The 20221-nt window shown below is 37.2% G+C and overlaps 4 protein-coding genes across 5 annotated transcripts in view; 1 reads left to right on the plus strand and 3 right to left on the minus strand.

Annotated features, from left to right (window-relative positions):
- sycp2 (synaptonemal complex protein 2) overlaps positions 1 to 310 on the minus strand; it is a 36205-nt gene extending 35895 nt beyond the window's left edge. Inside the window, exon 1 of the mRNA XM_053483392.1 lies at positions 39 to 310. The gene's annotated coding sequence lies outside the window, so the exon portion shown is untranslated. The remainder of the gene's footprint in view (positions 1 to 38) is intronic.
- A 1428-nt stretch (positions 311 to 1738) lies between these two features.
- On the minus strand, positions 1739 to 3977 carry ppp1r3da (protein phosphatase 1, regulatory subunit 3Da). 2 transcript variants are annotated; one of them, XM_053482057.1, is made up of 2 exons: positions 3696 to 3977; positions 1739 to 3564 (listed from the first exon to the last, which is right to left on the minus strand). In XM_053482057.1, exons 1-2 carry the CDS (start codon positions 3790 to 3792, stop codon positions 2624 to 2626), a joined length of 1038 nt encoding a protein of 345 aa, XP_053338032.1. In that variant the 5' UTR covers positions 3793 to 3977; the 3' UTR covers positions 1739 to 2623. The 2 variants fall into 2 exon arrangements, with proteins under 2 accessions (XP_053338032.1, XP_053338031.1); XM_053482056.1 differs by having other exon boundaries at positions 1739 to 3977.
- Positions 3978 to 5755: 1778 nt separating this feature from the next.
- Positions 5756 to 9936, plus strand: fam217ba (family with sequence similarity 217 member Ba). Its single transcript, XM_053481965.1, has 5 exons — positions 5756 to 5887; positions 5997 to 6209; positions 6321 to 6438; positions 7285 to 7352; positions 7441 to 9936. Exons 2-5 carry the CDS (start codon positions 6103 to 6105, stop codon positions 8774 to 8776), a joined length of 1629 nt encoding a protein of 542 aa, XP_053337940.1. The 5' UTR covers positions 5756 to 5887; positions 5997 to 6102; the 3' UTR covers positions 8777 to 9936.
- Positions 9937 to 10987: 1051 nt separating this feature from the next.
- ttll9 (tubulin tyrosine ligase-like family, member 9) lies at positions 10988 to 19461 on the minus strand. Its single transcript, XM_053483171.1, has 14 exons — positions 19391 to 19461; positions 19173 to 19210; positions 18351 to 18443; positions 18088 to 18199; positions 17760 to 17945; positions 15013 to 15081; positions 14415 to 14505; positions 14280 to 14320; positions 14090 to 14177; positions 13914 to 13972; positions 13318 to 13514; positions 12161 to 12274; positions 11830 to 11954; positions 10988 to 11201 (listed from the first exon to the last, which is right to left on the minus strand). The coding sequence occupies exons 1-14, from the start codon at positions 19403 to 19405 to the stop codon at positions 11131 to 11133; spliced, it is 1299 nt and encodes a 432-aa protein (XP_053339146.1). The 5' UTR covers positions 19406 to 19461; the 3' UTR covers positions 10988 to 11130.
- Positions 19462 to 20221: the final 760 nt, after the last annotated feature.

Genomic DNA, 20221 nt, shown 5'->3' on the forward strand with positions numbered 1-20221 from the left:
AGTTTACCTAAAAAGAGAGCTCATGTTAGTTAGTTTACCTTGCAATATTATGCTGTAGTGTCAGAATGAGCAACACTGCACGAATAACTCGTTTGTCTACACCTATTACCTAGCTAGCTAAAGGTTAGTCACATCGAGTGTGTGAATTATTATATTTTAGCACCTGAACACTGAACAGCTATTATCTATGTAGTAAGCGATCGACCAGGTCAAAATAATTATTTACTAACCAAACTCTGACTGTTCCTTTAAGAGTGTAACAGATAACCGTTAGCTAAAGTTTTCTAGCTTCGTTAGCTTATAACGACAAATTTTCCTCACCACTGACTGGCGCGTGCGTTAACGTTACTCGAATCTTAAACTAAAGCAGGCGGTAGCATCCTAACAATTTATTCATTTAAAAATAATTCAGGCTAAAACATGGCTAAATATGAACAAAATGTACAGTACTACTATATGATTAAGCAAAAGCTCAGGAGCTGTTGTGTCAATTAAAGCCCCTGTAATTCTCCACAAACACTGCGCGCGGGGGTAAAAACTGCTGTTTTAAATGAACCCGAGTCGTTTAAGTGAAAAGATTCGATTCTTTGACCAACTGACTCTTTCAGCTATGAGGAGGGAAACGCTTCAATACTCTGGTTCTTCTTTTTACCGAATGTATTAAATGCTAGAAATATAATACGTTTCCTTAATTATTAAGGCTTTTAAAAACTGTTCTATTATTAATATTAATCTATATTTTATCCACTGTTTTACTGTTATGATAAGGTGCATATGTGTCAGTAAGTAGACTTTAGAACGTACAGTGATGAGTTAATTTTCTCATCATTCAAACCTTTATTAAACAAAGTTTGGCTATAATTTGTTTAGTGGCATTTATAAAAACACTGTTAACATAACTAAGTGTTCCTCTTAAAATATATTTTTAAACAAGTGCAGGGCGCATTATTGCAAAGAGTCGTTTAAGGATCCGATACCGTTTACCTCAAAGGTTCGTCAGCAGGGGGCGCATGTACTGCACGTCGCTCTAGTTTTTTTTTTTAGTACTATAATTTACTGTATTTATTTTAGAATTTCCAGAATTAGACTCAGAAGGTACTTTATTTGCCAAGTACGTTTGCACATACAAGAAATTTGTTTTGGTGAAAGCTTCCAGTGATGACAACACCACACACACCACAAAAAAGAATACCATGACCAAAAAATGGAAAAAGATTTATATACAGTAAGGAACATGAGGTTATCTGTGCCACTTGCGGTAGAACACGCTGCACAAGAGGAATAAGGTTTCAACCCCATGCGGGGTACAGGTGCACGCACACTTAACCCTTTAGTTAAAAAAAATTAATAAAACGATTTCTTTTTAAGACCTGAAAGAGTCGAATCATTTACTTTATTTGGGTCATATTCTATTAACACACTCTTTGCCCAGTGTGTTTTTTTCCCACAAGCATTGTTTGTGCAGGAATGTAGGGGCTTTAAAACTAATACAACAGATTTTTTTTGTTTAAATATGCATGAGTCTCTTCCATTCTTATTAGGGCTGCATTTTAAATACAGAACATACATACACAAGAGACACTTTTTTGGACAATGATGAAAACTTGAAACCCAAATGAAACCCACAAGGCACAAGGAGAACATGCAAACTCCTACCACACACAGACCAAATAAAAGAATGACAGTGAATGACATCATTGCCAGTTTATCAACAAGAGAAAAAACACACACAGTGGGATTTAGTAAAGATTTTATTGCTTAGTTTACAAAACTGAGTTCAGTGTAATTTGTTGATTTATAACCACTTCTTAGGCACTTCAGCTAAAAGGGGATTTGGCGAATAGTGATTTAGAGGTTTTTTAACACTTTTTTGTAAGAAAATAAAATCATATAGCCTACAATCTATTCAGTAGTTTTAACTTTAATAAACATTGCACATAACAACAATTGCATTAGAGCAAAATGGCTGGCTGGTGGTACAGTTATATAGAACTGTAAAGATACATAGTCATGATAGTTATTTGGATACCTGAGTTTTGATTCAATCCAGAACTATGTCAGAAGATTTGGCAAACAGTTTGTTCCTCAAAGTACAATAAACATATGCTGGTGAAAAACAGACAAACACTCAGTGGCAACTCGATTAGGTTAAGTGTACATAGTGCTAAAGTCTAATCAGCACTCCTGTGCCAAAGACACTTCTACCAACACATACAGTACACATACACATACAGTACACACACACACACACACACACAACTTGCACAATGATGATATTGTCACTAATGGTCCACTACCCAAATAATATCTCAGTTATAATGTTAACTGATTAACATATTGTGCATCCCCAATGAAGGCCTACATTCACTAATGTGGACTTTTCGAAGTTCAGTCATGTCACCTGAACTTCTTTCTTGTTAGGACAAAACAATGTGAAAAGAAGTCCAGTTGACATGGCTAAACTTCTAAGTAACCTTACCTGGATGATTGAAAACCTCCAAAGATGTAAATGTAGAGTTGCAAAACGTCTCTATAGTATATGTTTACTAAATGAAAAGTCTGGTGTACTGTAGTGAATAAGATGGTCATATACAGAGTGCATAGATAAAGTGTTTAAGAGCAATCAGACAAAGTGTATCATGCTATCTTCACATTCCTTGGGAACAGGAATTTTGTAGCTCTGGCAAACTAACTTGTAATTTTGTCCCTCATTGTTGTCCCAAAACTGAGTCCCTTTTACTTTATAACAGATTGCAAACTCCAACACTGCTCCAGGGTGTAGAATGAACGGTGGAACCGGAAGATGGAACCGAAAACTGTCAAAGCTGCATCCAGTGGAAAAGCCTTCCAGGTATTTACTGGCAATCCAGTAAGCCTTGGTCTCAGCACAGCTCTTCCAATTTGTGAAGGAGTAACGAATAATAACCTCTTTCTCAAAGTCTAGGTTGACAACTTGGACAATGCCAATAATGCCTGGCTCGTAGCATAAAACACGTTCCATGCACACTTGCTGGGTGCACAAACGTTGCACGAAATTTGAACAGTCACCAGGTTGCTCAGGGAACACAGGTTTCAAATAGGGTAGGGAAATCTCCAAGTTCTTGTTGGCTGAAAGTTCTGCATTCATTAAAAGTCTAAACAAAACATGCTCTGGTACAAATGGGTCTTCTCCACTTCTAAAAACTTTAACATTTTCCAGGTCCATTCCCAGTGAGTCCACAAATCGGACTCCTGTTCTTTGACTGAGCCTCCGCCTTTCTGAAGGTGACGGTAGAGACTGGGCCCGTCTATGTATGATGGGTTTGGGAGGTGGTTCACAGGAGAAACTGCGACCTGTTGGCCTCGTTTGCGGTAATACTGGACTAGGTGGACCTATTTTCACAGGCTTTCTCTCTCCTGTGGGCCTTGACCACAATTTGTCTCTATAGCGCAGAGGGGAAGTTTGCTTTGAGATATCCGACACCCCAACAAAAAATAGCTCATCATCAGATTCTCCTGAGGATGTATTTTCCTGGCTGTTTGTCGTAGAAAAAGCCATATCCAAAGTACAACAAAGCTTTTTGTTTTACACCTGGAGGTAAATAATATGCAATACTTGTTCAGTTGCATTTGTCACTGGAGAGCATTGCCAATAAGTCAGAGCCAAAGCCATATAAAGCAATGTAAGTGTTTAAGCTTGAGCAAAGATAAGGTGCAATGTTTTTTCGGGTTTAACGCTTCGTCGAAAATTAGACATATCTTTGAAATGTCACCTGGAAGCAGTTTGTGCGTCATATCATATTGTCTCACCATAAACTTCCGATCCGATGTGTTTTGCTATTTCTCTCATCTGCAGATCCTCCAGTAGTGTTTAAATATTACATCGTTGGCAACAGATCGAAGGTCATAAATGTTCAATCGCACAACATGAGCCTGAGACATTGGTGTCAGAAACTGCGCAAACCCCGCAGGAGTCTACTGCCAAACGAGCACGAACTGTTTGGATAACGAATCGACTCTTTGAACCGAATCGAACATCTGGAGTCGACTCGCACATTAACCGTCTCCACATTTTTTTACGTTGACGTAAGGAGTTTTGGGGGTCTTATAATAGAGTTTAATCAACACGTATCCACGGAATACTGTGTTTATTATCTAAGTCTTTAGTTAGCGTGCGTGGGGAGACGTGTATATTGGGTCATTATACAGAAAAGGTGGAATTTGGGTCATAAGAATCTCTTGAATGTATTTCTTTACTCACACCTAGAACTTCTCTAATAGCTTACTTTTAAACTTTATGAATCCATAAAAAGTACAGGTTAACGTATTTATATATTTTTTAATACCTAAAAAATAACTTATAATAACTGGTGTTACTTTTCTTCCTGTTAACACCAATGACAAATTAGCAATTTTAAGAAAAACCTTTACAAAATATCTTCAATGTGTAAGGCCATATGGTTTTTAATTATTGAAGTGATTAGCACTATCTCCTTCTACTTATAGAATCCGTGTTTGATTCCTGCCTTGGGGCCTGTATGCATAATGTTTGCATATTCTGCCCCTGTTTGTTGGGTTTTCTCTGGGGTACGTCGGTTTCTTCCCACAGATCAAAGACATGCAGATTAGGTTGTTTGGCATTTCCAAAAAAATGCCTATAGTGTGTGATTGAGTGTATGTATGTGTGTGGGCCCTGTGATGGATTGGCATCCCATCCAGGGTGTACCCTGGCTCATGCCCTATATCTCCTGAGAAAGGCTCCAGGCCCTCCTCAACGAGCGGTATAGGTGATAATTTAGTGAGTATAGATATAGGTGATGATTGAGTGAGTAACACCTCTAAAAGCTTTAAATTGTCAAATGTATAGGAATACTTTAAATTGTCAAATGTATTTCAAAACTCTTTTTGTGTAACAGTAACACCAATTACATTGTTTGGGGTGGCTAACTTTTTATTTCATATTATTGTTATAATCAATTTCAGTATTTAAGTGCTTAACTTATTATTAAAGTGAATCAGATTTATTTTTTGAAAAAATATTTTTAGATGAAAAGTAACCATTCCCATTCCATATATGATCATAGTGACAAGACATTTCCTAGGACTTGGCCTATTTAATATAACATATACAAGTAAGGTGTCTTTAATGTTATATTTTAATTATTTTGGCATCAGAAATACTAAGTGACAGAACTTTCCATCATTTTTGTAGAATTACCCAGATACCTGTCTGTGTGACAACTGCATCTTAAATATGTTTTAGCTTAGCTAATTGCAATTAGGCGAATGTATCAGGCTAGGCTCTTGGCTACAATAATGTAAATATATTTTATAAAACTGAATATACATTAATGCAATTAAGATGTTAAAATAATGACTAAGATTCCCCAAACAAAAATGCAGCCATAATGGAGAACAAGTCACTGTTCAAATGAACACTTTAGGAGCCGAAAGAACCGACTCTTACTAGTGATCTGACTCCGACTCGGTGAAGACACGGAATTTGCCGTCGCTATCACACACACAAGGGAGGCGTGACGGCTGCACCACTCGCTTCTGGGTAATGAAGTCGCGTACACAAAAAGCACTACGCAGCTTTCATAAACACTGTCTCAGATCGGTTTAGTAGCTAAATTACGAGAGTATATAATGTTTTTCTCCTTGTATTGACCGTACGAACAGGTGTCACGGCCTGCCACGCCACATACCCTGCTACTCAATTTTACCGGGCACTTCATTTCCCGTCAAGCCAAGCGTCTTAGCAGCGTCGCACGTACACGGAGAAGGTAAACAAGACTGAAGAAGCCTTCACTGATAGCTGACAAATTAATACATTGACGGTATATTTGTGCGTAGCATGCCGTTTGCGGCACGAAAGCTCATTGTCTGGACCTCGCCTGGAGAGGAGGTAGATTTAACATAAAACATTAAACGCCACGGAAATGCGTTTAAAAAGATATGTGTGACTTCTTTGACATTTCATGTAATCTGCTGTTGTTTATATTTACCGTTTCCAGGCGGGCAGTAATTACAACATCGTGACTTTCTGCCATGGAGAGAGCAAGACGTCTTGACTGGTTTACATGGGACATTTCTCGGCAGCATTAGCACAGGTGAATTGCTATGGGACCTATTCTACAAGAACGCACAGCATCGGCGATCCTAAAGAGGGTGCCCGTTAAAGAGAAGGTTAGAGTGAAAAATTCCGAAAATACTGCGATCGTTACCAGGTAGGACTTAAAGAGGGAACTACAGTATGAAGACATTTATTATACATTTAACGATACCAGAATGCATGTTCTCATTTATGTTTTTTTATTTTTTTTATTTTGTATTTCCAGCAACAATATAACTGGAGGTAAAGTCATTCAAAGTCAGAAACCTCAGAAAAAAACAAGCTCATTGCACAAGAATGTCATTTCAGGACAGGCCAAGGAGCCCTTGCTGGGAGCTGAAATTGTAAGTTTGTCTTTTTGTCCATATTGAGAGTATGTAAACATACAGTAACATAATTACACCATAATATTTGTAACATTACAACCACCTGCCTAAAATTGAGAAGGTCCCCTCTTAGTCACCATACAGTAACAGTGATGCACTGTGTTGATGCACAGCATTAACCTTTTCATCAGTTTGATGTACACTTGCGCTTCTTTTGGATTGGGCCAGCCTTCGTTCCCCATGTGCATCAACGGTGGCCGCATGACCCTATCGCCAGTTCACCAGTTTTCCTTCCTTGGATCACTTTTGGTAGGTCCTGAATACTGTATACCAGGAACATCCCTTAAGAGCTGCAGTTCTGGAGTTGCTCTGATCCAGTCTTCTAGCCATCACAATTTAGCCCGTGTCGAAGTCACAAAATCTTATGCTTGCCCATTTTTTTTCTGCTTCCAACACATCAATTTAAGCAAAAAAGGTTACAACTGGGTCAGAGCAACTCCAAAACTGCAGCTATTGTTGGATGTTCCCAGGCTGCAGGGAACAGGATGTAGCAAAAGTGATCAAAGGATGGAAAACCTGTGAACTGGTGACAGGGTGATGGGTGGCCAAAGCTCACTGATGCACGTGGGGAACAAAGGTCAGCCTATGTTCTGATCCAATAGAAGAGCTGCTGTTTGGTCAATGCTGGTTCCAATAGAAACCAGAACACTTGTCATAACTGTTTTAATGGCAAAGCAGGGGTGTGGGGGTAGCTGAGGGAAGGCAAGGCAAAGCAGTCAAAATATTAGGCTGGTGGTCATAATATTATGACTAGATTATGATCAATGTATTTTACCCTGACTTTTTTTTACTGTGACTTGACAGAAGGGCCAACATAGGAATCGAACAAAGCAGGTCAAGAGTCCTATCAGTGGCACATACAAAATGCCACGGTGAGTTTTCTCTTCAAAGTATTTAGCTATGTTTATCCATACTGCTCTTTGTCTTCCCCAATCTCTTATGAGCTCTGTATGTATACAGCACACAGTTTGAAGCAGATGTAAGGCATCCAAGGTCCAAGCCATCTTCATCAGAACAGGGAGACAAGAGGCAGAGGGTGCAGCAACAGTCCACATGCTGCATTGAGGTTGAGCAGAACTATGCAGCCCAAGAAAAGAGTCGCCGTGCTCTGTCTCTTCCACTGGCTCCTCATCAGATCCGCTTGCCTGGTAATGTCCGAGACCTTCAGTCTCTGCACCTTCTGGAGCACAAAGAGGATGACACAGATAGTGCCAGTGACCTGTCAGATTCTGAGAGGCTCCCTGTGTTGCCTTCTCCATGCACTCCACCTCAGCTTAACCTCAGAGCGGAAATAGTTGACTCAGCGGACCTGCATCCACATATCCCAGGCCCCAGGACAGTACAAACACAAAGTGATGGCTACAATTATCCTGATTTCCTACCTCCACCTTTTAACACCTGGAGCCTGAGGCAACTTGCTGTCTTCTTGAACACAGAGGGGAAACATGCACCACGTCCCAAACCAGTTGGCCAGCTTGAAATGTTCCTGGAACGTCTGCTGCAGCTAGAGTGGCACCAGATTCAGACTATTCAGAATGAGAGAAGCCAACCCATGACAGTCAATGTGCGTTCTAGAGGTCTTGCCCCTATTGGTCCACAAATAGCCAGCTTTTCTCGGCCTCACACAGCACCTCCTACTCGCCTCAGCTCCCCCAAAAGCATGCGCCAGAATCAGCGCCCCTTTCCTTTTACTCTCTTATCATCTTTGGGAAGCCCATCATCATCATGCCAGTCCTCTCGCTGCCTCTATTGCCATGTTCGCTACCCACTGTGCAATGGCAGCTGTTCTTTATATACCTACCAGCGTCATTCTCGCCTCAGCCCACTGCTGGAGCGTAAAACGTCACTTAGCATAATGCACAAAAGAAGCAGTAGTGAAAGTAGGGCTTCAGCCTTGGAGAACAAAGCCATGGGAAGACCTCACTGTCCTGTAAGCCCAAAAAGCCACCAAAAACCAATAGAGGCTGCTGGAAACCTGCAAAAAGTTTCTCAGGAGTTGAGTATGAAGAGCAAAAAACAGTCTTCAGCCTGGAAATTACACAGTGGGAGGGCTGCTGAAGCAGAGAGTCAGAAAGATTCACCAGTGGGAGCAAGAGGTGCATTTGACAAACGTGTCCTTGCTGCTAATAAACGAGACTTGTGTCCATCAGGAAAGAGGGAACAAAAACAAGGCAAGCAGACCGAGATTGTGTGCAGCATTGCAGTTCCTATGGTTAAAAGCATGTTCAGTGAAAATAACAGCATTAAGGGGAGCAGGGCAGATAGAAAGCTAAAAAATGCCTACATGTCAAAGTAAAATGATCATGCATTAATCTTTACTGTTCTAAACAGCCTGCGTGCACAATATGTGTCACAATAAGTGTTTGTCCTCAAAATAATTTTGCATTGCATTTTCTTTAGTACATTTCTTGCGTAACCGTTGACTTTTTCGTCTAAATGATTAAAGATGTAATATTTCTAGTATATAAACACTATATTAATATACTGTATTAGGTAATTCTTTGATTTGCAAATAAGGGTTACTTTTTTAACATGGCTAGGTTTAATAGTTAATTTGGACACGTGTCCTCGAAAAGACAGTTCTTGAAAAATTATTATTTAAAATCCTAATTTAAATGTAAGACCAACAATTACAAATTTAATTGAAGATATAGGCATATGTTTTTAAAGTGGTTTATGCCATCATGTTGACAGCAGCGTGTAAGTTTGTTTGGACCTGAAGTAGTCATATTCATTAAAGAATGTATATTTTTGACATGAATAATGAATGTTTTGTAATGGCTTTATGTATTTTTGTAACGTGTTGTATATAAGGGCTTTTCTTTAAAACTCAGCAATCATGTTTTGCTATTTTGTCCATATTTCTTTATTTATTGCCCTTTGGTACTTGTAAAAAAACATATAAAAACATAGTGCTTGATTATGTATATTTTGAGCAATATTTTATATTACCTAGCTGTAGGTTTTATATCATATGGTATATTAAGGAATTATAATTGTGAATGTATGTTTTAGATATTTAGTTTGTTTTTGGGTAATATCAAAAATGTATTTTTAGGAGCATGTCTCTTATTTAAATGTATTTTTTTTATGTTTTCCTGATTTTATTTATCAGAAAAAAATGCATACAGTTGTTTATTGTCTTTTGGTGCTGCATGTGCTAAGTTTATTGGAAAAGTAATGGTAGTGAAAAAACGTTTTAAGATTCATAGATAAAAACTACTTGAATAATGTTGGTTGGTGCCTAATTAAGGTCGTAGGCTACTTGCTACATACAGTATTTCTGCAATTAATGTTTTAGTCTTTTGTTTTTTAATGTTTGTTTGTCAAAGGCATTCAACAGGGGAAAAAAACATATTCATGTTGTCATTATATTTTTGTTTTGTTGAAAGATGATGTCAGTAGAACTGAATGCACTATTTTGTGAGAAATGCTATAAAATTATTCTTGACCTTATCACATGATGTCCTTTATATCTTTTTTGCATATCATTCTTTTATGTGCTAATTTATAGCAGTTTTTGCTAAACCTTATGAACAATCAAATAGTAACAACTGCAAATTACAAAATTTCAATTTTAAAAATAGTAGACACAACCGAATTTGGTTAAATACACACAGTGCCTTGAATAAGTATTCCCCCTTATATAACTATATAACCTGGCATTCATATGGATCCATTTAGATTTTATAATATAATATGACCCACTAAACCCACTAAATTTGTTCTAGTGTTTTAAGCCACATAATTAGTCACTTCATGTCAATACTAAATCCCGTTCCTGGAATGCCCCAGAGGTTGGTTAGGAAACATTTACACAAACACCATAAAGTGCAAGAACCTATTTAAAAAAAAAAAAAAATCAAGGACAATGTTCAGGTAAAATATCTCAGACACCGACTATACTGTACCAAATAGCACCATTAGATCCATTCTTAAGAGATCATATGCAGCACTGCCTAGAAGCGGCTGTTATACCAAAAGTCTGGGTTATGAAGAGAAGCACCTATTTCAGCTTATCACACTACAAAATATAAAAATGCAGGGTAAGAATACTCATTTCCTCCTTTGGTCATTACCACACTGGAGCTTGCCTTGCTTTTTTCTAAGGCTTTTGGCATCACATCAGTTGTCCGCTTTACTTCCCACTTAGAGAGCTTGCTGATTAGGCAATAGTCCCTTCTTAGCCTATGAGGCAAGTGTTTTTTTTGTCGTGGTTGGCATTGTGGTTCAATTAGAGCAAAGTTGCATACAGTAGGTATTTGTAGAAGATGTGTCAGTCCCAAACAATTAGAGCATTAGCCCGATGCCATCAGTGTTTAGCAACATCAACTTTTCACTATTTAGGAGATAATGAAATTGGACAAGTTTTTAAAAAAAAGTGATATAATTTACTTTTATTTACTATTAAAAGGATAGGGTCCCTGGTTTAATCCTGACACCTGAATTGGCTTAGATATACAGTATACTTCATACTACACGTGAAGGAATGTGTATACGAGAAAAAGCATCAATTTGTCAAGCCCATGGTCATGAGTTGATGACTGTTAGTACTTGGTTAAAAAATAAGCATATAGAAAAATGCCACCAATTATGAAAGCAGTCTGGAACGTAAGAAAGCAGAATATTATTAGTGTGCATAGTTTTTATTCATATTCTCTTGTGTCCTGAAAGTGGTTTCAAGAGCTTTTGCAGCTGTTTCTTCCGATCATTCACACAACCTGGTACAACAAAAAAGAAATACAGATCAAATCCTGCCAGTAAAACATAGCATACAAGAATAGCCAGCACTGTGCAAAGCTAGAGCCACACATTTTTCATATTTTGCTCACAAAGAGACAGACTTTCTTGTCTTGAGGAATAGTTCTTTACACTTACTGAAGGACTTTTTTGGCTCTGAAGTTCTTGGCTCTCATGGTCTTTGGTTTCAGTCTAGTCCCTGTACATGACCAGTTTAGAGAAATGTTTGTTTGTTAAGCCACACAGTGACCTATGAATCATTTAACATAAACAACTATTTATGATGACAGATAAGCAAGCTGGTCATTAGTATACTAGGGATGCTGATTGCTGAATAATAGAACAGATGATAATGAGATTCCTGCTGAGGATGTTACATAAACAAGAAAAACATTTGTTCTGACTTCTTTCATTTAATCTCTACAATTTAATTTAATCGAATTGAATTTAATATAAGGAAATAAGGGGTGGCTCAATATCTTTGCACAGTACTGTATTTGTCAGTTAATTAATTGAAGATAAATATACAATTACTAGGACATGACTTACTTATGATGATCATTTTGAATGAATCTTTAAGTACGGTTTAAATACTATTAAAATAATTACCAAGATGTGTGTTAGCTATTGAGTAGTTGCTTCCCAGAGCCTCCAAGCTCACATCGTCCTTGTAGACTGGGCCATCATTCCACATGAGATCAAATCCACCAACCTGCTTTTCTCTGCCAGTGAGACTAAAATTAAAAGCATAGCTATGAAGGGCAATGTGTATTGTAGTATATATATTTAAGTTTATAACATTAAAAAAGGTGTTTGATTTAACATTCAATACTGTAAGCAGACTACTCAAACCAATAGCTTTGTATGTCAAGGTAGACCTGCACAAAGTTTGCAACCACCGGTTTAAGTATTTAACATTTAAATTTTTGGCACATCATACCAGCCTTCCATGTCCACAATGTGCAAAGTGTCCTCCAGCAGTCTATACTTCAGCTCATAGTCCTCTTGACTACTCGCAGTGAGGGAGGGCGAAGCATTCACCTCAATCAGCCACCTGCAACAAAATTAGCAGAAAATAAAAAAAAATGCTAATTAGTTAACTATTGTGGTGGACTTACAAATGTACTGTAGTCTATTTAAAGAAATTGGGTGAAATAAAAGTAAAATGTACAGTATAAGAAAGTTTACATGGAAATTGATGCAACATTACGAAATCTTTAAATTATTCCACTCTTACATAATATACCTTAAATGAGGTTATGGTTTGTTTTTTTTGTCTCTTGTCTGGAGTCTATGCACATGGTTATATTCTTGTGTATATGTAACTAAACATAAAACCCTACACCTCCATCTGTCTTTAACTACCCATTCCCAACAGAAATGAGCTCCTTGTACAATGCTAGCTAATGACATACTAACAATTTTATTTTTATTCCATTGTTTGAAATGCTTAAAAGTAAGCAAAATATTTGGTACCCATAAATTGTGTATACAATGTTAAATTCCAGGTTCATATCTTTCCGAACCTGCACTATGCTCTTATGCCAAGACTGTCTAGAAAGTGGTTAGCCCTTCTAGACAGTCTTGATCTTTCATATGATGGTCAATAATTATTAATTATAATCAATTAATTATCTGCAAACGGCAACTGACTTTTACTGACATGCCTTTCGTAAAGAGCTAACTACTAAATTGGAAGCATTGCAGACTTAGTGGGCACATAAAGCACACCATACACACAGTACATACCAGGAACATGTGAAAACTATGGAATGCTTAAATTTTTTATTGAATGTTATTTAATAATTTTTTGGGCATTTTTATTCCTTGAGTAGATTCAAATGAAAACACTCAGATATCTACACAAAACCTGAAAGCTACACTAAGTGAGGCACAAATAGTTGAAGTAGAGCTAATGATGTTTTCATTACAATAAATAACTGATGAAAAAGTCAAAAACTTGACAAACAAGCAACATTTGTAAGAATTATTTTATTTGTGAAAATTAATTTTATTTATTTATTTTATTTTGTAAATAGAATAATGTGTAATAAGTGCATTTAAGAGTTAAAATATTAAAGCAAACAGAGCACTCACGGCTTAAGATCCTGGTCCAGCAGTATGTCGTATCCATACAACTCAAAACAATGCTTGTCATTAATGATGACCTTCTGCACACTCTGTAAGCTTCGGATAAAGATGTTGTCAATGTCTTTAAAAAGAGCTTCCACTGCCTCTCTGCCATGCTTTGCAGTCAAGTAACACCGCAACTGTTGCATATGCCATTTGCTGCCCTGTAAAAAGACAAAGACAGACTTAGAGTCAGTAATATACAATTACATTTACTTTCTCCTTCAAAGAAATACACTACAAATAAGAAATACTACAATGATTTAAAATGCATGGTCCTTTTTTTGTGTAACTCTTGCAACAAACACATAGGTATTTACTAAACAGTTATTTACAATTACTGTCCCACTGATCTAATTTTTGCAAAACTTAAAAAAAAGCCAGTAACAATGTAGCCTATAGTCATACAAGGATTACATTCAACAATTCAAGAACAATGATTCTGCCATCCTACTAAAAAGTAATAATGGAGCAAGAATGTCTTATAAATAAAAATGGCATTTCATATACTGTACATGTTAAATACATACTGTACATACTGGTGATATTACAATACTGCATACCTTCTCAGGATCATAGTCCGGGGCTGTTTTTTGTACTGCTACATTTGTGAGATGGACATCTGATTTCAAAGTAAAGTTAAAGAGGGCTCAGTGGTTTATTTTACAGTACATCTATACATTATTCATTTGGTAAATGGGCAAACCAACAACACAGAACGAGTAAATGCAAAGGATACACTGATCATCAATACTGCTAAGGGAGAACCTGGTATTGGAGAATCTAGCAAACCCATCCCTATACAGCCATGCCTTGAGTGGGAGATACTATGGAAATAGACAATATAAGTTACTGTTTGAGCTCTCACACCGTACAATAATGTTTATAACAAATACACATAAATCTCCATATGGTGTAAACTCACTTACTGAAGTAACAAGCACATAGATTCTGAGGTCAAATTTTCTGCCTGTGAATAAATATAAGCTCTAATTAAGCCCTCATCAAAAAGCTATAATGTTGCAAATTAAGTTACAATATAGAGTGGTCAACTGGGGACATACCATTTATAAGATAGGGGTTCTCAATGTAACGCTGGGCAACGTGGCTCTCAACCTGAGCTTCATCTTTTTGTTCCTCAGAGCGGATTCCATCCTAATTTAAAAAAAACCCAAACATTATTAGTTTCTTGATGTTGAATAAACAAATACTTTTCTTGTTAAACTCTCTCACTCACTCAATGTCTATACCACTTATCCTGTACAGGGTCACTGGAAGCCTGGATCTTATCCAGGGGACTCTGGGTACTAAGTTGGCTACACCCTGGATGGGGAGCTAATCCGTCACAGGGCACTTACCCACACACGTTACAGGAAATTAGGAAATGTTAATCAGCCTATATTTTAGGGAAGTAAAAAAGAAACCCACCAACCACAGGGAGAACATGCAAATTCCATATACCCAGACCCGAGGTGGGAATCAAACCCTCGTCCCCGGAGGTGCAAGGCCACAGTGCTAACTGTGCCACTCTTCTTGTTATGGATCATTTTTATTTTCTTAATTCAGTGAATTCACAAACATCAGTTATGGTTTGGCCACTTTAAGTTTTCAGAATATACACAAAGTACATGAATTTAACAGGTTCAAGTAGATCTACTATACCTTTTTCCATTCCATGATATCCTTTAGTTTTCGAAAAAGAAAAATTCCCTTCCCCTGTGAGCGGGCCACCTGCATGGGATGATAGTAGTTACTATTTATTTAGAAAGATATAATTATACTTCTTACAGTATTTAATGTTTGAGTTATAGCTAGAAATAGCTGTCCACTATGGTGTTACAAAATCAACCAACCAAGCATGGGAAGAGCATGCCACACTGCATGCAAACAGGCCCAACATGGGAATCAAACCAAGGACCTGAAGGTACAAGGCGACAGTGCCAACCACTAAGCCACTAGCCGCCATAGATGTTTAGTTGAGTTTAGTTTAGTTGAGTTTACCTGAATTTACCTTATTTTTTATACTTATCAACCTGGGCAGGAAGCTCTTTAAGCCCTGTGAATGGTGGCATTTAGGAAAATACTACTTCAGACTACTTCTACATCTTGCATCAGTGTACAAATGGTTTATCTTAAGATAATCAGTCAAAATAACATACAGTACATTCCATCTAAGCATGTGCCAAAATCAAGGGCCATGAACCAAATATGGCCTGGTGTCTGATTTTATTTGGCATGTGCGACCTGTAACAGAGCACCTGCCTGTGTGGCCTACATAGAATGGAACAATGTGTGCAACAATGGATTTCCAATGCAGCAGGAAACTAATTTAACAGAGCAGAAACTATATAAAGCATGACCTGTTTGTGGGCAGGCAGGGAACCCAAACTTTTCAGATCAAGACCGTGTTCATACTGTACTGTGTTTTATTTTGCTTTGAATCACTGTATTTTAATTTATGTACAATATTTGTTTTAAAAAACTATTCAACGTTTTTCATCCTGGATATGTATTGTGATTTTTTTTTATATGTGTAGTCCACTAGTAATGTAACTATTATTTAACATCAAATCTAATAAAAGTTCAATTAAAGGTATATTTTAACTATTAAATGTATGGTAACCATAAATTATATATATATATATATATATATATATATATATATACATACAAGTAGGAAACAACAAGCATAATGTTAAATTTGGATGTTAAAAAATACAAGGATACTTGCAGTTTAAAACTGAAAATAGTAAATCACTGACAGTATAATTCAAAGAATGTGAACTAGTTCTGTACTGTACTCAAAGTTCATTGCTCTTACACCTAAAGCATACTTTACAAGTATTTTTATAAAATAAAAAGTGGGCTAATTTAGTCCCAAGTAGTATTAAAATAGGTAATTTTTTAATTATACTACTAGACGGATTCTAGACGGAAGCCACTTCTTAGTAAAAGGCACACGGCAGCCCACCTGGAGTTTGCCAAAAGGCACCTGAAGGACTCTCACACAAACAAAATTGTCAGGTCTGATGTGACTCTCTGGCCACTCTACCATATAGGCCTGATTGGTGGATTGCTGCAAAGATGCTTGTCCTTCTGGAAGGTTCTCGTCTCTTCACAGAGGACCTCTGAAGCTCTGACAGCGACCTTTGGGTTCTTGGTCACCTCCCTGACTACGGCCCTTCTCCCCAGATCGCTCAGTTTAGATGGCCGGCCAGCTCTAGAAAGAGTCCTGGTGGTTTTGAACTTCTTCCACTTATGGATGATGGAGGACACTGTGCTCATTGTGACCTTAAAAGCAGCAGAATTTTTTCTGTAACCTTCCACAGATTCGTGCCTCGAGACAATCCTGTCTCGGAGGTCTACAGACAATTCCTTTGACTTCATGTTTGGTTTGTGCTCTGACATGAACTGTCAACTGTGGGATCTTATATAGACAGATGTGTGCCTTTCTAAATCATGTCCAATCAACTGAATATACCACAGGTAGACTACAATTAAGCTGCAGAAACATCTCAAGGATGATCAGGGGAAACAGGAAGCGTCTGAGCTCAATTTTGAGCTTCATGACAAAGGCTTTAAATACTTACAGTATGTACATGTGCTTTCTCAATTTTTTTTTTTTATACATTTTCAAAAATCTCAAGTAAACTTTTTTCATGTTGTCATTATGGGGTGTTGTGTGTAAAATTCTGAGAAAAAAAATGAATTTAATCCATTTTAGAATAAGGCTGTGACATAACAAAATGTGGAAAAAGTGATGCGATGTGAATACTTTCCAGATGCACTGTATTGGTACTGTATGCTTGGAATAGAACACTTAAACTTTACTTACTTCGAAGTTTTCCTAATAATATGAACTTTAAGTACACTTTTCGATAAAAGTACAAAGCAATATAGCAATTAAAATTTTAAAGCAAAAATTTTTTTTTACAAAGAATATAATCAATAATTATTTTTTATTATAAATCAACAAATAGAGCATACAGATTTATAGTTTATTTTTTTCTTAAAATATCATATTCTTCTTTCAGACCCTAGTACTAAGAGATAGAATGCATAATAATACATAAAATTATTGCTTTTATTTATTCATCCTTTTTGTCTCCCCTGCTTTAACGGGATAATTTAATCCAAATCTTGCAAGGAAAATCCTTCCAACATCATAACAAACCCATCATGTTTCCCTTTAATTTGTTACCCATATGCGTATAAATATCTAATTTAAGCTTACATTTAATCACTTTACCTAAATAGTCAATATTTCTTTAAAAATAATTGCCAAATCCACTGTGCTGGTATATGGAGTAATGACAAGAGAAACATTGTGCCACTCAATTACTTTGAGAGTGAATTCTACTGTCAGTGTGCAGAAAAATAAAATTTTTGTGTAAAAGCTTTATACTTACTGGTTTCATAATCCAGATGCTGCCTGGATTTCTCTTAAACTCCTCAACAAAGATATGGTACTCATTAGGTAGTTCAAAGGTACGTGGAAAGAAATCACATTTAGCTGCCTCCAGGCGACCAGCTTCACGTTCAAGTGTTTTTCTATAGCGCTTTAGGTTCTTCACCATCAGGTTCTTGCGTGTCAACTTTAAAAAAGAAACAACAATATTAGAATTTAAATTATCTCCACCAAATGTTTTTCCAATCTAAAACATTTTGACGAATTGACAAAACTTTTCATCATTTCAACAAACAGACAAGTAGTGGCAATTAACAGCTCTTGCTTACCTCATAGTGGTTTCGGAAGTGAGAAATTCTAACATGCTCCTCCATGTAAGTGTGGTCAAAGTTCTCTCTGAGCCACCCCACATCACACCAATTGAAATCCCATTCTCCATCCCTAAACCAGTTTTTAAAACAAAAACAAAGTGAATTGCATCAAGATAAAATATCATAGAAGGTTATGAGTCAGATTGTACAGCACACAGAAATGCATTAGTATTAGTTTAGCTTTAGGGAGCAGATTCATGCCACAGCTTTGTAAGACTCACTCTTTAACCTCAACCCAGCCTGGTCTCTGGTGAAGAACATCAAGGATTGTGTTGGTCAGGCTACACCTGAAGCGCACACAACTCCTCCCTTCCCTTTAATAAGAAGTCAGCAGTTAGAGTGTAAAGCATACACACACACACACACACACACAGCTGTAAAATTACTAGCAAACTCTATAAGAAAATATCAGCATTCTGACAGAATTTGAGGAGTACACTGACGATGATCCCACATATGCTGGGAAACAGAAGTAAAACCATTCAACTGTTCTACCTGCAGCTAAATTTACAGTATCCTGTCAACGTCTTTAGGACAAAAAGTGATGCAAGCCTTACAAAGATGTATATTCTGAGGGGTCTGTTACTGTATTTCTATCTGGAATTTTGCATGTTTACATAGTGTTAACATACAGTATGTTTCCTCCATGTTCACTGGTTTCCTTCAATCTGCCAAGGCAGACTGACTATGTTTAAATTACCCCAAGGTGTAAACAAGTGTGTGAATGTCTGTGATGGACTACCATCTTATCCTGGCTGTCTTCTTGCCTCAGGACCACAGTTCCTGTGACAGGCAGCATATCTACCCCATAAGCCAGACCAGAATAAAGTGGTTACTAAGGAACAATGAATAACTAAATATTTTCATTTTAGTCCATATTTTTTATTACTTGTTATTCCTTTGGAATTACCCATGTTGTATTGACCTAGTGACATTTGTGGTAAAAGAACCATCATTAACTTGCACATGAGAAACGGGTGAATATGAAGACAGAAATAATACAGTGATTTCCAATATGTCACGTTTAGCATAAGCAGACTCACCCATCTCTTTTCTTCTGGTAACCCTTGCACCCCGATGCCTGCAGGGAATGATATTTTTGCCCTAGTAAGTTGATTGATTAAACTATATTTTAGTTATTACGTAAAAACCAACGGAACTAATAACAAATTCAGTACAGTCTGTATTACACGCTTCTCTACCAGGGGTCATGCAGTTGATAAAGTTATTTGCGTTTCTTATTCGCTCTTATTTCCCCTACCTTGCTTTTCGACATAGGACGCTTAAAAATATATATAAAATTAAGAAGTCTATATCAGTTGCTCAGCGTGAACAACTCTATGCGCTCCTCGCTTTACTGTGGTCTTTTCGTTTCCACAGCAACTACAGAACGCAGTTAAAGGGGGCGAGTCTAAATGAATTAACCACGCCTATGCTCGGATCCGAAGTGTGCGTGTGATCTGCATACGGGTATCCATCAAATATGCAGCCTCCAAGAAAACTAAAATATAAATTTATATTTTGTTTTTAATAATAATAAGCATTATTCATTCATTCATCTTTTATACCGTTTATACAGGGGCGTCGCACCTGTGGGGATGTGGGTGTTTTAACAGGGTTCAACACCCACACTTTTTCTACAGTTTTCCCGCAGTTTTGAACAAACCCCTTCGCATTCGCCCCTTCGTTTCTCTGGCCGCTCTGTGGCTACGCTCGCTTCAGCTCTCCTCTCTCCTCCCTCTCAAGCATGACACCGGCTGATGATTGGCTGTTCTGCCTTAAGTCCCGCCTCTCTTGGCGTGTTAGATTTATCGGTCAGCTCGTGCAGAGGAGGCGGGAATCTATGGTTGTTATGATTATTTACATCTCCGTTTTCCAGGTACTTTGAATGTTTATGCTTTTGAGGTTTTTAAATAAGCTTGATATAAGTTTGGGAAGATGCTCTGTTTATGTTTTGTTGACATGTCGAATGTTTTCTGTATTATATTTTATTTTTTTAGACTAATGGCAATTGCTAATTGGTATAGTGTTCAGTAGCTAACTTAGCTAAATTCGGTTATGTGTGTGGCATGCAATGCATAAAGTAACTGTG

The sequence above is a fragment of the Clarias gariepinus genome, chromosome 22 (assembly GCF_024256425.1).
Source record: "Clarias gariepinus isolate MV-2021 ecotype Netherlands chromosome 22, CGAR_prim_01v2, whole genome shotgun sequence".
Lineage (NCBI taxonomy): Eukaryota > Metazoa > Chordata > Actinopteri > Siluriformes > Clariidae > Clarias > Clarias gariepinus.